Source organism: Pollicipes pollicipes, unplaced genomic scaffold (assembly GCF_011947565.3).
Source record: "Pollicipes pollicipes isolate AB1234 unplaced genomic scaffold, Ppol_2.1 Scaffold_7262;HRSCAF=8765_pilon_pilon_pilon, whole genome shotgun sequence".
Lineage (NCBI taxonomy): Eukaryota > Metazoa > Arthropoda > Thecostraca > Pollicipedomorpha > Pollicipedidae > Pollicipes > Pollicipes pollicipes.
The window spans coordinates 26,165,635-26,178,137 of record NW_023597055.1 but is presented as its reverse complement, the minus strand read 5'-3'; the positions used below and the strand labels follow the sequence as shown (position 1 = coordinate 26,178,137).

General features: G+C 52.0%; 2 protein-coding genes across 2 annotated transcripts in view; one reads left to right on the top strand and one right to left on the bottom strand.

The window, feature by feature from the left end:
* LOC119113648 (prominin-1-like) overlaps positions 1 to 380 on the bottom strand; it is a 12,402-nt gene extending 12,022 nt beyond the window's left edge. The window contains exon 1 of the mRNA XM_037237931.1: positions 293 to 380. Coding sequence (XP_037093826.1) covers positions 293 to 380 — 88 coding nt within the window. The remainder of the gene's footprint in view (positions 1 to 292) is intronic.
* A 507-nt stretch (positions 381 to 887) lies between these two features.
* Positions 888 to 6,369, top strand: LOC119113647 (putative low-specificity L-threonine aldolase 2). The gene is made up of 6 exons (XM_037237930.1): positions 888 to 1,106; positions 1,555 to 1,647; positions 4,386 to 4,521; positions 5,156 to 5,203; positions 5,642 to 5,766; positions 6,268 to 6,369. The coding sequence occupies exons 1-6, from the start codon at positions 888 to 890 to the stop codon at positions 6,367 to 6,369; spliced, it is 723 nt and encodes a 240-aa protein (XP_037093825.1).
* The last annotated feature ends 6,134 nt before the right edge of the window (positions 6,370 to 12,503 follow it).

The window sequence follows — 12,503 nt, the reverse complement described above, 5'->3', positions numbered from 1 at the left end:
ATACAAATGTGGACCACTTAGCTGAAAGAGAATTAAACCCACCCCACCACGGTGGGGTCGGAATCGGAAGGCAAATGTTCTAACCAAGCGAGCTCTGGGGATGGAGGCGTGCAGTTACATTCCAGGTTGAGCCCAGTCCGCCAAGAATGCATAACTATTCAGCTGAACACTTCTGCTGACGTTTATAGCAGGCGATTCTTCATTAGTTGGTTAGCACCTGTCTCTTGTCTGAAAGGCAATGGCCAGAGCATCGTCACCGATGCCCAGATCCACGATCAAACCTATCCTTTACGTTTGCCGATCCGCTGTTCCTTCATCGCCTCTCGCATCGCACTGCCGCGCAAGAGCTCCCAGCAGAAGCGCTTTTTACACAGGAACATATCGACAAATGGAATAGCTTCCCTAGTCACAAACCACGTATAGAGTGGGAGATTCTCACATCACTTTTTTCGTTTATTTTTTTTACGAACTTTTGCGCGTCGCTCTTCAGCTCCCGCATAATTCATCAGATTGCCTTGCGCCAACAAAACAACAGACCCGCCATCTTGTGCGAGCCCTGTTGCGGAGACTTCGAGTAACTTTTTCAGGAGTTTCGGCTTTTCATTCAGAAATGTCAGAATTTCACAACAGAATGACGATTTTTTTGTCTACTCACCACGCGTGAAGCTTAGAAAGTAGTGGACCGTGACGACGATGTCATCTGCTATCTAGGAAACAACTTCTTTGGTAACTGAAGGGCGTGGACACAATAGCGCAGGACGCTTCTGACCCACAGGGAAGATGACTCAAAGGTAAATGAAGACTTGAAGTTGGACAGTTAAAGTTGGACACTAAACCTTCAAACTTTGTATCGTGACCGTCATTTCACGTTTTGAAAAGGTCACAAAATGCGACCCGTGCGATCCGCTGTTAACACCACTGGTGTCGCCGCAGGGGTGCACCCGCGAGTGATGCCTAACCGACCCGACGGCACCATCGACCCGGACCTGCTGCGCGCCAAGGTGCGCTCCGAGGACGTCCACTACCCGGTCACGAAGCTCATCTGCCTGGAGAACACGCACAACTACTGCGGCGGCAAGGTGCTACCGCTGGACTACCTGGATCAGGTCCGTTGTCGTCCACATCCGCTGAGGTTTCATGTAGGGGAGAGTTGCGAGCGATGCAAAGAAGCTGGCTTCGCGGGTGTACGGACTAAGACGTGGCCTGTCGTAATTTGTTGCTTAAAACAAGTATAGAGCTAAAGCAGATAGTTAAAAGTTGAAGGACAGATAATAGAGAATTGAAAATGATCACATGTATTAAAAAGTCGAATAAAGAAACCTGTAACTTAATACAAATGAATATATATATATATAATATATTATATATATATATATCTATGTATGTGTGTGTGTGTGTGTGTGGTGTGGTGTGTGGTAATAGAAATATAATTTTTGGGGAAACATCCAATAAACTTACTTCTTTTTAAGCTTAGACAGATTATTCAATTTCTCGAAGGCGAGGTAAGGCTTCTCTTCCGGAGAACTTCTCAATGAATGAGGCGTGTGTTTGAAGGTGGTGGCTCTGGCGAAGGAGGTGGGAGTACCATCCTGTCACATGGACGGCGCCCGACTACCCAACGCTGCCGCCGCACTGGGGGAGACCACTGTGATATACGCAATGCCACACATAGTCCCTGTCCATTACGCGGTTATGCGAAACACATGGGGGTGGTATCGATATGGTGTTGTTTTCTCCACGACTCGAACAATCGATTTCTTTCTTTCTTTTCATCGATTCGTCCACGATTGATCGCGAGGGTGAAACGTATCATGCCACTTACTTGGTCACGTGGCAGCAATATGTCGTACCACATGCTTGCTGAAATGTTCACTCAACGTATACGCGCAGGCTCGAACGGGGGCAATTCGGGAGAACGTCCTAAAATGCGGGAGAACCAAATCCCGCCTTCTAGGTCAGCTCTTGGCATGTGCAACCGTGCTTTAAAGCTGCCCGAAGAAATATTGGCACCAATCTTCCTAGGGTTTTCCTGTTCGGATCCCCCATACATGGATGCAAGGGCACCGCCATGATTTGGGGCTTGGGAGGGTAAGATTTTCTAGGCGGACGTCATGGACAATAAGGACCTCCTCACAGGGGAAGAGGAGCCCTTGAGCGGTGGTCGTATTAAAGGAAAGAAACACACCAAGGCATGAACCCTTATAAAATTGTCGCGTGTATATATCCAAGTGTATAAATGTCGACAATAACAATTTCAGGAATGGGGCGTTCTAATCATCCAGAATGCCGGAGTTTTCTTTTTCCAGCCCAAGGTATTGTTTCCTAAAATGGGAGTTCCTGAAAACAGGGCCAGAAAAGGGCCCTCTGATACATGGAGAACATTATAATCCAGAAGAGAAAGTTTCTGATTCACGAAGGGTGGGGGGGAGGGGGGGAGAGGCCTCCAAATCTGATTAAGAGGCCTCATTGTCCCAAAAGGGCATCTGATCAGGACACAACGGCATGATGCACGAACAGGGGTCTCCTGCTCCATAAATGGAACCTCCTGCATATAAAGGGTGCCCCGGACCCAGAACAGGGCCTTCTAGTTCGCAACGAGTGCCTCCCAAGCCTGCAAAGAGCTTCCCTTAAGTGAGTGCTCCACATTTGTATGGGGTTTGGACTGAAATAGCCATCTGGAAGATCATTTAGTGCAGCCACAAGCCCTGCCCTTCTTAAACCCGAACCGTTCTAGTTTCTGGGACGCACTCCGCTATTTCTATTTCAAGGCCAACCAGCATCTATGATGCCATGGATAATGACATTCAAGTCCTGCCGTTTCCTTTTCCCATGTGGTGATCAAGACCAAATGTCATTGTCGAGTCGCTCATATTCTGGCGTTCGTAGGCACCAATTTCCAGATATCACGGCCATCAAGTGCTCTCAATGTTATGCAAGGTGCGATGACGTAATCAAACAATGACACATTGAGAAGCATAGTTACTAAACAGAGAAAGAGTGTTGTCAGAGGCAGGCCTTTTCTACCTCAAACGTATACCAATAGTTATAAGTGAGCTTTTGTTTCATGATATCTGATGCTTGCCCTCATTACATTCACTTGTGGAGCATTCCATTCACTTGTGGAGCATTCCATTCAACACAATATGGGCGCTACTGATGAAGATCATGGCCCATGTTTGTAATATACGGATAGCTTACAGTGCCTTTAGTTTGGTGAAAAGGGACTCCCAACATGTTTGAGGGGCAAAACATGTTCTTGCCTTCCGCCCCCTGCCAGAAGGCAGGGGGAAGGAACTGCCCCACCCCCCCCCTCTCTGCTCCCCCCCCCCTGTTGACCGGCAACAATTGCCCCCTCTGCCGGTCCCTGCATGTATGTAAAAAATCCATTTGTTCATCCATTGCATCCCCACGTTTTGGCAAGAAACGCATTAGTCTTAGATCAAGCTGTTCCCATCAGTTTCCGTCTCTGCGCCAGGTCTGTGACGATTCTGTCGCGAATTCTCCGCGGATTTGCTTCCAGCACCGCTGTGCCTGAGCAAGTCGCTGTCGGCCTCGGTGGGCTCGCTGATCGTCGGCTCAGCGCAGTTCATCAAGCAGTGAGGGCCAGAGGATGAGCTGGTGTTGTTGAGAGCGGTGGAAGCCCGACGAAACACGTTCACTGCAAGCTCAGCAACCAAACCGCGCTTCAGCTCTCCCGCCGAGATAACACGTCGCTGCATGCTCAGCAACCAAACACGCTCAGCTCTCCGCCGAGATAACACGTCGCTGCAGCTCAGCAACCAAACCGCACTTCAGCTCTCCGCCGAGATAACACGTCGCTGCAAGCTCAGCAACCAAACCGCGCTTCAGCTCTCCCGCCGAGATAACACGTCGCTGCACGCTCAGCAACCAAACCGCACTTCAGCTCTCCCGCCGAGAACACGTCGCTGCACGCTCAGCAACCAAACCGCGCTTCAGCTCTCCCCGCCGAGATAACACGTCGCTGCATGCTCAGCAACCAAACCGCGCTTCAGCTCTCCCGCCGAGATAACACGTCGCTGCACGCTCAGCAACCAAACCGCGCTTCAGCTCTCCCGCCGAGATAAAGTGCCTAACTTTATGATCAGCCACACAAACGGAGCAGTGGTGCAGCACGGATCGGGCTCTAGATGCATCATGGTAGAGTCCTGGTGCAGAACATCACAAAACATAGCATAAATCATAGTGTTACCTGACCCATGACTCCGCGAGTGACTCGACCCGTGACTGCGCGTGTGGCCTAACCCGTAACCCCGCGAATGACCCGACCCATGACCGCGCGTGTGCCTTAGCCCATAACCTCTTGTGTGACCTGACCCATGACCCTGACTATGACCTGACCGTTGACCTCGCCTGTGACCGGTCAGGGCGCGCCGAACCCGGAAGGTGCTGGGCGTGGTATGCGCCAGGTGGGCGTGCTGGCCGCCGCTGGTCTTCTGGCCGTGGACGTCATGTGTGACCGGCTGGTTGACGACCACCAGCGGGCCCGGAGGCTGGCCGAAGGTGAGGACCACCCGCCGGCAGGCGCAGAGGGCACAGGTCACTAACTTGAGAGCTCTGAGATGGAGAGCAGCCACCTCTTCTCGAGGTATCCTTACATGAAGCTCGAGTGAAGAAACCTATCCAATAGATTATCCGATGCGGAATAAATTTGAAATTGCCATTTTGGGACCATGTGCTAATGTTTAAGGTTTTATACGTGATGGCTACGTATCTATGATGTTTGCCTAACTCTAGTCGACCTCTGCCGTACACTAGCTAAAGGACCGATCTTCGGTTACCACACGCTCGAGTGACCGGTTGAATGCGACTCGTTGGAGTGGGCTGGGGCCACTGAGATCTCAAAAACTAGCAGAGCTGGACACCAAATTCACATTGCAAGTAGTTCTCTATTTGAACTTGTTTGTGCTATTTTTATGTCTCTAGGTTATGACCTTCGGGTCAGATAAGGTCAATCAAGGGCAAACTAGAGCTCGGTGCCTGAAGCTTCCTCAGACCTGCTCAAGCCACCAGCTTTAACTTGATGCTTCACGTAAGCAAAGGATCACTTTGAGTCATGTCAAGCCAGTGATTTCATGTGGCCTTCAAAGTTCAAAATGACCAAAAACCTTTGATATTATGTTCCCATTCTTATTAGGACTTAGCGTCAAGAACTACACCTTCAGCATGCTTCTCGACATAAAAGGTAAATCGAGATAATTTTATGTCAGTGACCTCCAATGGCTTTCATGGAAATCAAATGTGAAGTCCTTTGTCATCGTTGTGGTTAAGAACATAAAAGAGAGCGTCAAAATCCACCTCGTAAATCAAGTTTTCCAGTGGAAACTCTAAACGGGCTTAATCTTGTCCTCATCTTTATATCACGCCCAAGGTCAGCAGAATTAGTTGCAATAACGGTTAAAATCCTCGTATGGTCGAGGCAACCATTCCAAAGCTACATATGGCATTGTGTAACACACCATCGTCTCATCAGCGCGTGAAAATTGTCCAAGATGTACCTTGACTGACAGTCGTGAGCTGAATGTGGCGTCCTACAGGTCAGCGATCTTAAGAGGAGCTGGCGATTGTCTACGCTTGCCAGCTCGGTTCCGCGGGTTACGCCCCGTCTGCTCGGTGTCCGCAGCCATCAACAGCTGCGGGAAGCCCGGCGCCTCCGTGGACCTGGAGAACCTGCACAGCAACATTCTGCTGCTGGACCTGGACCCGAACGTTATGCTGCCCGACCAGTTCTGCCAGAGGATGCAGGAGGTCAGGTCACGCAGCAGGCAGAGGCCACGCAGAGGTCAGGTCTCGCGGCCGGTCGGCGTGTCTCGGGGACCATGATATGCGCCATGATGTGATGCGTCTTGGTTGTGCTAAACTAACGACAGTCGATCATACATCTTCAGAGATCAATGCTGAGTGCAGGGTACTTGTCTGTCGCGATGGTAGCTTGACAATGCGCCGGTTGTTATGCCTTCGTTGCAGAAATGCCTCTCATATGCCTTTGCAGCGTGTTGAGGACCCTTGTTCTCAGCACGGACATTTACAACATTAGCTTATGAGCGTGTGAGAATGTGATGTTGCCTTTGTCGTTTTAGGTAGTAAACGCACACAATTTAGTCGATGGAGAATACATCGTAGGAGATTGTAGATGCGTTTGCTGCATGACTCTGTGCATGCAACCCCTTCGGAGCTGGATACCTGCTGCACCTGTGTAAACTCTCCTCTGGTCGGACGCTGACCCCAACGGACCCGCTGTTGTGCAGGGCGCCGCCGGAGGAGATCCAGGCGCTGGGGGAGCCGGTGGCGGTGCACATGTTCCCCCATGTCCTCCTCCAACGTGCGCATGGGTGCTGCACGCCGACGTAAGCGACGCAGACGTGACGAAAGTGGCGCAGAAGCGCTGGTGTTCGTCATCCGAGGTCTGAGTGGGAAGCGCCAGACGCCGACGGGGCACGCCGCCTGCAGCGGGGCGTCAGTGTCATCGTGGGAGTAGCCGCGGCCCGCAGTAGAGGCCTCCGTAGTGGATAGCTGTGCACGGAATGCGTGATGGACGCCATAGACCTGACGGATACACTCAAGTGATCACTGGCCAACATATATCACATCCCGAAATGGCTCAAACGACCGAACTTAACCCAAATGTCAATTTCATGGATGAGATGTAATAAAAAATGAACGGAATTTACCCGGGCAAATGTGATATGCAACTCAATGAAAACGACTGGTATCGACAACTCTGCGACTTGGACTTAAGCTTTAGTTAGATCGCAAAGCAAAACCACAGCTAAAAAGCGGGAAACAAGGTATAGCTGCTCATGTGAAACGAAGGAATGCAAAGACGCCTGTCGAAATCGCACAATGACACTTGGACGATTTACACGCAGTCGACAGACTGTCCATCTAATGGAATACAAACAACTTAAAGCAGAGGCTGGGCAGGTCATTCGTGACGCCAAAAGGAGCTCGTGGGAACAACTTTTGCATATGCTCCAACCAACCCCTCCCGTACAACAGCTGTTGGATTCATCAGCGTTGAAAAAGTTTCCATTTACAGGATATGATTGGCGACAAAAAGGGGAGCTTTTTCGGGGCTACTTGGTAACGAGCTAGCGAAAATGACAACACAGTTCACATGACCCTCTCAGTTAGGACGATACCTTCAGCTTAGAATTGGCGTTCTTGTCCTTGAAACGCTTGCAGCGTGAGCTTGTGTAGAACACATGGAAAATCGACCGTTTCGCCTGTATGAGCCCGTGAGCCACAAAATGACACCAAAGGGTAGCTTTAATCAGGATAGCTTTTAGGAGTTCAGGACAGGGTTCAAGGGACCTTGCCAGAAATATACTACAAATTATGCTATATCAGGCTGACACCACAGATCCGAAACAGTGCTCTTCAAATCACTTCAGATCAGTGCTTTCCACATATGTTTTCAGCCAAGGTTCACTTCACATCCTAAGCCGTATAAATTGCCAAAATAACTAGACTCATTACTAGTCGCAAGAATCGTGGCTGGCCCCAACACCTTGCGACGAACGGGATCAATCGGATGCTGCACACCCTGTATTCTTATTAACATCAAGTTCATTTTGTACGAAATAAAATCCCGTAAGTGCCTCATGCTTTTGGCACTGATTAGTTTTATGAAGCGCGTCGGCTACCTAGGCATCTTGTCACGTTTTTAATGTGCCAACTCCATTATTTACTTGGCCAGTCTGCAAATGCGAGAAGATTTTCACCAGATAACACAGGTGGATCGAAGACAGCAATGTACGCCACATGGCAAAATGGCCCTAAGTAGCCGACGCACTTCATAAAATGACAGCAAAGCGGTGGAGAGGTTTTTATGTGTGGATTAAACCCCTTGAGAGCTCTTTCTCCAACGCAGGTATTGCCCCAATATGTCGCAGATGGTGCATGGGTTTAGTTACGTACCATTTATGGCTGTGATGTAGCCGCTGACCAAACAAGTTCTCAGCTTTCTCCGCTTATGCGAACGACTTACGATTTTTTAACCGAACCAATGTGCTCATCGGCCTTAAGTCCGCTGCGCAAGCCATTCACGCACCAAGACCTACGCCTTAACCACCGGGGTTTTGGCACGACCCAGCAAATGATTCTTTCGTGCGAATGAACCTTCCGAAATGTTTGATGATGTTTACGACTCATTGGACTTCATTTACCTTTGTTTGGTAGGATTTATCACATTTATAGCAATATGGCGACTGCTTCTGATAGATTTGACCTCCTGGTGACAATTTTTGGGCACACCTGCTGCTTGCCTCCACCTTCACATATTATCCGGCACAAGTCAACCGCGGGAAGCACATGACCTGGGTGTCCCTCTCAGCACGCTTCTTATGTTCTTACCCATGTTCGTTGGTCGTTGAGGGTTTTCGGGCGTCCTCCGTGCGCATGGCGACGCCAGCGTCAATTACAGTCACCATCAACATCATGTCCGGGTAGCAGGCGTTTTCTTATGGTGTGTGCGTGCTGATGTAATGCATGCGGTTCCCGACCAGGGCGCCACCGTCGGCCGCCCGCCGTCACCACCGCGTTCTCCCCGGCTGTCACATGTGGAGGCGATGGACCCTCCGTCTGGCAGATCGCAAGCGTCCGGCGCGCGCCCGCCGGGGGCTTGGTGGCGAATCCCTCGCTCTATCCACGTATTTACGGTTCATTTACGACTGACAGTAGAGCGATACGCTGTGTTTAAATCGCAGACATCCTGCCACGCTGGTGTTGATTGGACGCATCAGCACGGTTCCAGAGGAGACCGCTGCGATAAAAGGCACTTGAACGACGACGGGTCCGTGTCTTTTTGCCATTGAAGTGAAGCGCCACGACGGTATCCTGCAGAACCTCCCAGTTCCCGCAGATACAACCCGCCATGGTTTATTGACATGACATAAAACATGTTCACTTCTCCACTGGGTAGTACGCGGTCGCTCCTGTACACGCACACATGTAGATATATAAACAAAATGAGTGGACTGCTGGGCGGATGCGACCCGCGGCGGTGCGCGCGCGCGTGTGTGTACCCTCAGCCACGCTGGGCACAACCCCCGTCGAGCGCGTCCACTCGTGCCGACCCGCCGCCGCGGGGACACCCGCCGGACGGGGGGAGGCCGGGGCGGCGGAACGTGCGGTTGAACCGCTGCTGGTGCGCTGGAGCGTGAACAGGCACTTGTATTTGTATTGATCGCTGGGCTCTGGATGTGATCAGACTGGGGGGGAGGGCGGGGTCGGAGGGTCGGAGGTTCGCGGTGCGCGGTCACCGGCGGGCGCGCCCGCCACACATAAACATTTGCCGGCAGAAGACGCGCCGTAAACAAAACACGAGGCCGCTAAAAAATCGCCTAAGCGGATGAGTGGATGCGCGCGACGCCGAGGCTAGCGCCGCGCCCGGCGTCGCGCATAAAACGAGCTCTACAAAACACACAGACTGGTGGGTGGAGACCGCGCGGCCGGCCGGAGCAGGGCTGCGGTGGGCCGGGCCGGCTCGGCCAGCGTCGCGGGTCCAGTCGCGCCGCCACCGCCCGCCCCAGGTCAAACGTTTGGCCGGCGCACGTGCAGCAACAGCGGCGGCAGCCCGTCCGTCTGCGCGCGCGCGGGCGCCGCTAAAACACCGCCGCCGGCCGAGAGGGATGCGACGGCTTCGCTCCAATCCGGTCAGCGCGGCGGCAATGTCAGATCGCAGGTATCACAACCGGGCAAGAGCTCGGCCGAGGGCGGCCGTCGCTCCGGCGGCCGGCAGCTCGCGGGGTCAAAGTCGCGGCCGGCGAGGTCATAGTCGTCCGCGCGCGGCGGTCACCTCCCGCGAGTCCATCACGCCTCGAAGCTGCGCGCGCCCCACGCTCGACGCGTCACCGGCGGGAAGTTGCAGTTCCGACGGCCGAGCCTAGATGGGACCACTGAACAGCGGCGGTGGTGGCTCCGAGCCTCATTCGTGACTCAGGAACGTTCAGGTCTGCCAAAGGAGACGAACGTTTCTCATGACGAGACAACACAGCTGGCAGGAGCTTACCTTTCTTACAATGGTGGCATGTTGCTGACACCACTTCATCGGTCATAAATGGGATGGCCAGGACAGTCAAGGCAACATCAAAGGAGCCGCCCACCGCAGCGGTAAAAGCTAACGCCACATACTATAGATATGCATTGTGGTGAACAATGGTTGCAAGTGTTCTCATTTATGAGAAGCGTATCACAGCTTTCATGCGTAGGATTACATGGCAGCTAAACATAAGTATGCAGGAAGGCTAGGAGGAAACAAAGCAAGCACCAGCAAATGTATTTCATTGGAGGCTTGCTTTGCGTCTATTCCCAATGCTGCAAACGAGCTAAAAAGGAAGGAACAATTAACACGACACTTTAACAAGTTAACACCAACAGAAAACATCAGCATTTCTCACCTCACGTAACTTTCGCTCCAAAGTCAGTTCAAAATTATTCCTCCTTCAAGCATTGGTGCAGGCAGGCAAATATATACGGCTCCATTAACAACCAAAGCACTTGTAATTGAAACATAAACGAAATTACGCTACGCGAAATCAGAGGTCATCGTTAACTATTGCCTACAATCTTACCAGTAAACATCGTTATAAAGCATGCTTTGATTCATGCCAAATGAAAAATATATAGGGCAGTTTTGTAGCTCCTAAACACGTAAAGGAGTTGTTTCCTGCCTTTAGCATTACATCCGATACATGTTCCTCGCTTAAATCCTATCTGATGATCCCTGTTCAGCCTTCCATCACAACGGATGTGGAGAGCCTGGCGTGCGTGGCCGACATTAAATCCAACACAACGCACGAGCTCCTTCACAACACAGACACTTCTCCTTGGTCCGAGTGTGACGACGGTCTCTAAAAACGCCAATCAGTCGCTACCAACAGCGAGTCCAGCCAACCATGGAGGCTGCGCCACGGCCACACAGAGCGCGTGCGGTTGCCGCCGGCGAAATACGACTGCGTGACGTCACGGCTGACCTGGTGACGGCACCACGTGGGGCAGCGCGGGGCGCGGCAGCACGCGGCGGCCAGAGCGGGCACCAGCGCCGGTCGGGCCGCTGGCACCAGCGAGACGGACCACGGGTCAGACATGTACGCGAGCGGCGGCGGTTGCCGGGCAGCGGGCGGATGGCCGCCGGCGCCGCGCAGCGGAGGGAAACGCGGCCTCACGACCGCGACAAAACTGGCGCCCATTACCGACACCATGGTAGTGTAGGGAGACTGCGTGGCAGGTGATGCGGTGCGGCATGTGATCGGCTCGCTGCCTCTTCAACAAACGCAGCGCGGGCCGATCTTCAGGAGCTTTCCACGCTACACGCAAATTTCCGTTGATCTCCAATGAAGAGGTTTCTCTGAGACCGCGAGGGAACTCACTGCGACGCGTGGTCGGGGTCCAAGGTCCATCCTCGGAGGTCCCGTCACGACGTGTCCAGACTCAACCCCGGCCCGGCATTGGGCAAATTATTTCCAGACATACTGTGGGAGTGAGGGTTCCCAGCAAGCATCACATGCTTACGACCATCGGACACCGTCAGTTCTCGGCTCAACAACACTCCAATCTTAATTCCATGGCGCGATACGGTGACGACAAATCCCGAGAATCTCCTGATCACGAGCAAAACTGTAAATATCGTGTCACAAACACTACGGAAATTAATAATCACGCCACCAACCAATGTTAATAGGGCAATAATTGCGGGTTACAATCACGACGTAACTATTCATTGTTTAGAACTGGTGACTTTCGCTTGTCTGTACTTCCGCGCCATTCTACGGCAAAGCTATAATACGCTGGCGAACAAACCGTATACCAACGACGATTTCAAGTGAGAAGCCAGCGTCGTACCATCCATCGACGCGCCTTTTGTCGCGTTTATACAACAAGCGGCGCCGAAGATTGTAGTGCAAACGAGTTTCCTACTTACATGCATGGATAAATCCGTTAACAGTCCGTTAGATATTTAGTGTTAACGCCAGGACATTTCCACGAAATATCTATGCCTTCAAAATGCGCAAACCATCATCCTCGCGAGGAAAAACTAACGGAGACATCCTGGAGCAATATAACTGAAATAGTAATGTTTAAATGCATGAAGTTTGACTGAAGTACAGTATGTAATAAGAGCCTCTCCAACGGGCTGGCGACAACTGTTCAGGCATTCTAGTCAACGGGTCACCCCCGCTACAACACCATAATAATGCAGGGGTGTAGCTCCCATACTCAGTTGGCGGGGCTTCAGGACCCCCAGGCTGCACTGTAACTCCTCCTCCCGCCTGACGTCAAAAGGTAAATGGACGGCATCCAAGAAGAGATCGGACTTAGCAGTGATTTTCGCCAGCCTCAGCCTCCCGAATGTTTTGCAGAACTACGCCCCTGCCAGGTGGAGACATCTAGAGTTGTCGTTTCGTTACGCCGGGTAGCTGCAGGTTAGACTACGGTTCTGCTAGTCCACCACGTCCGCTCACTGTCCGGTGTACCGCCCGCGG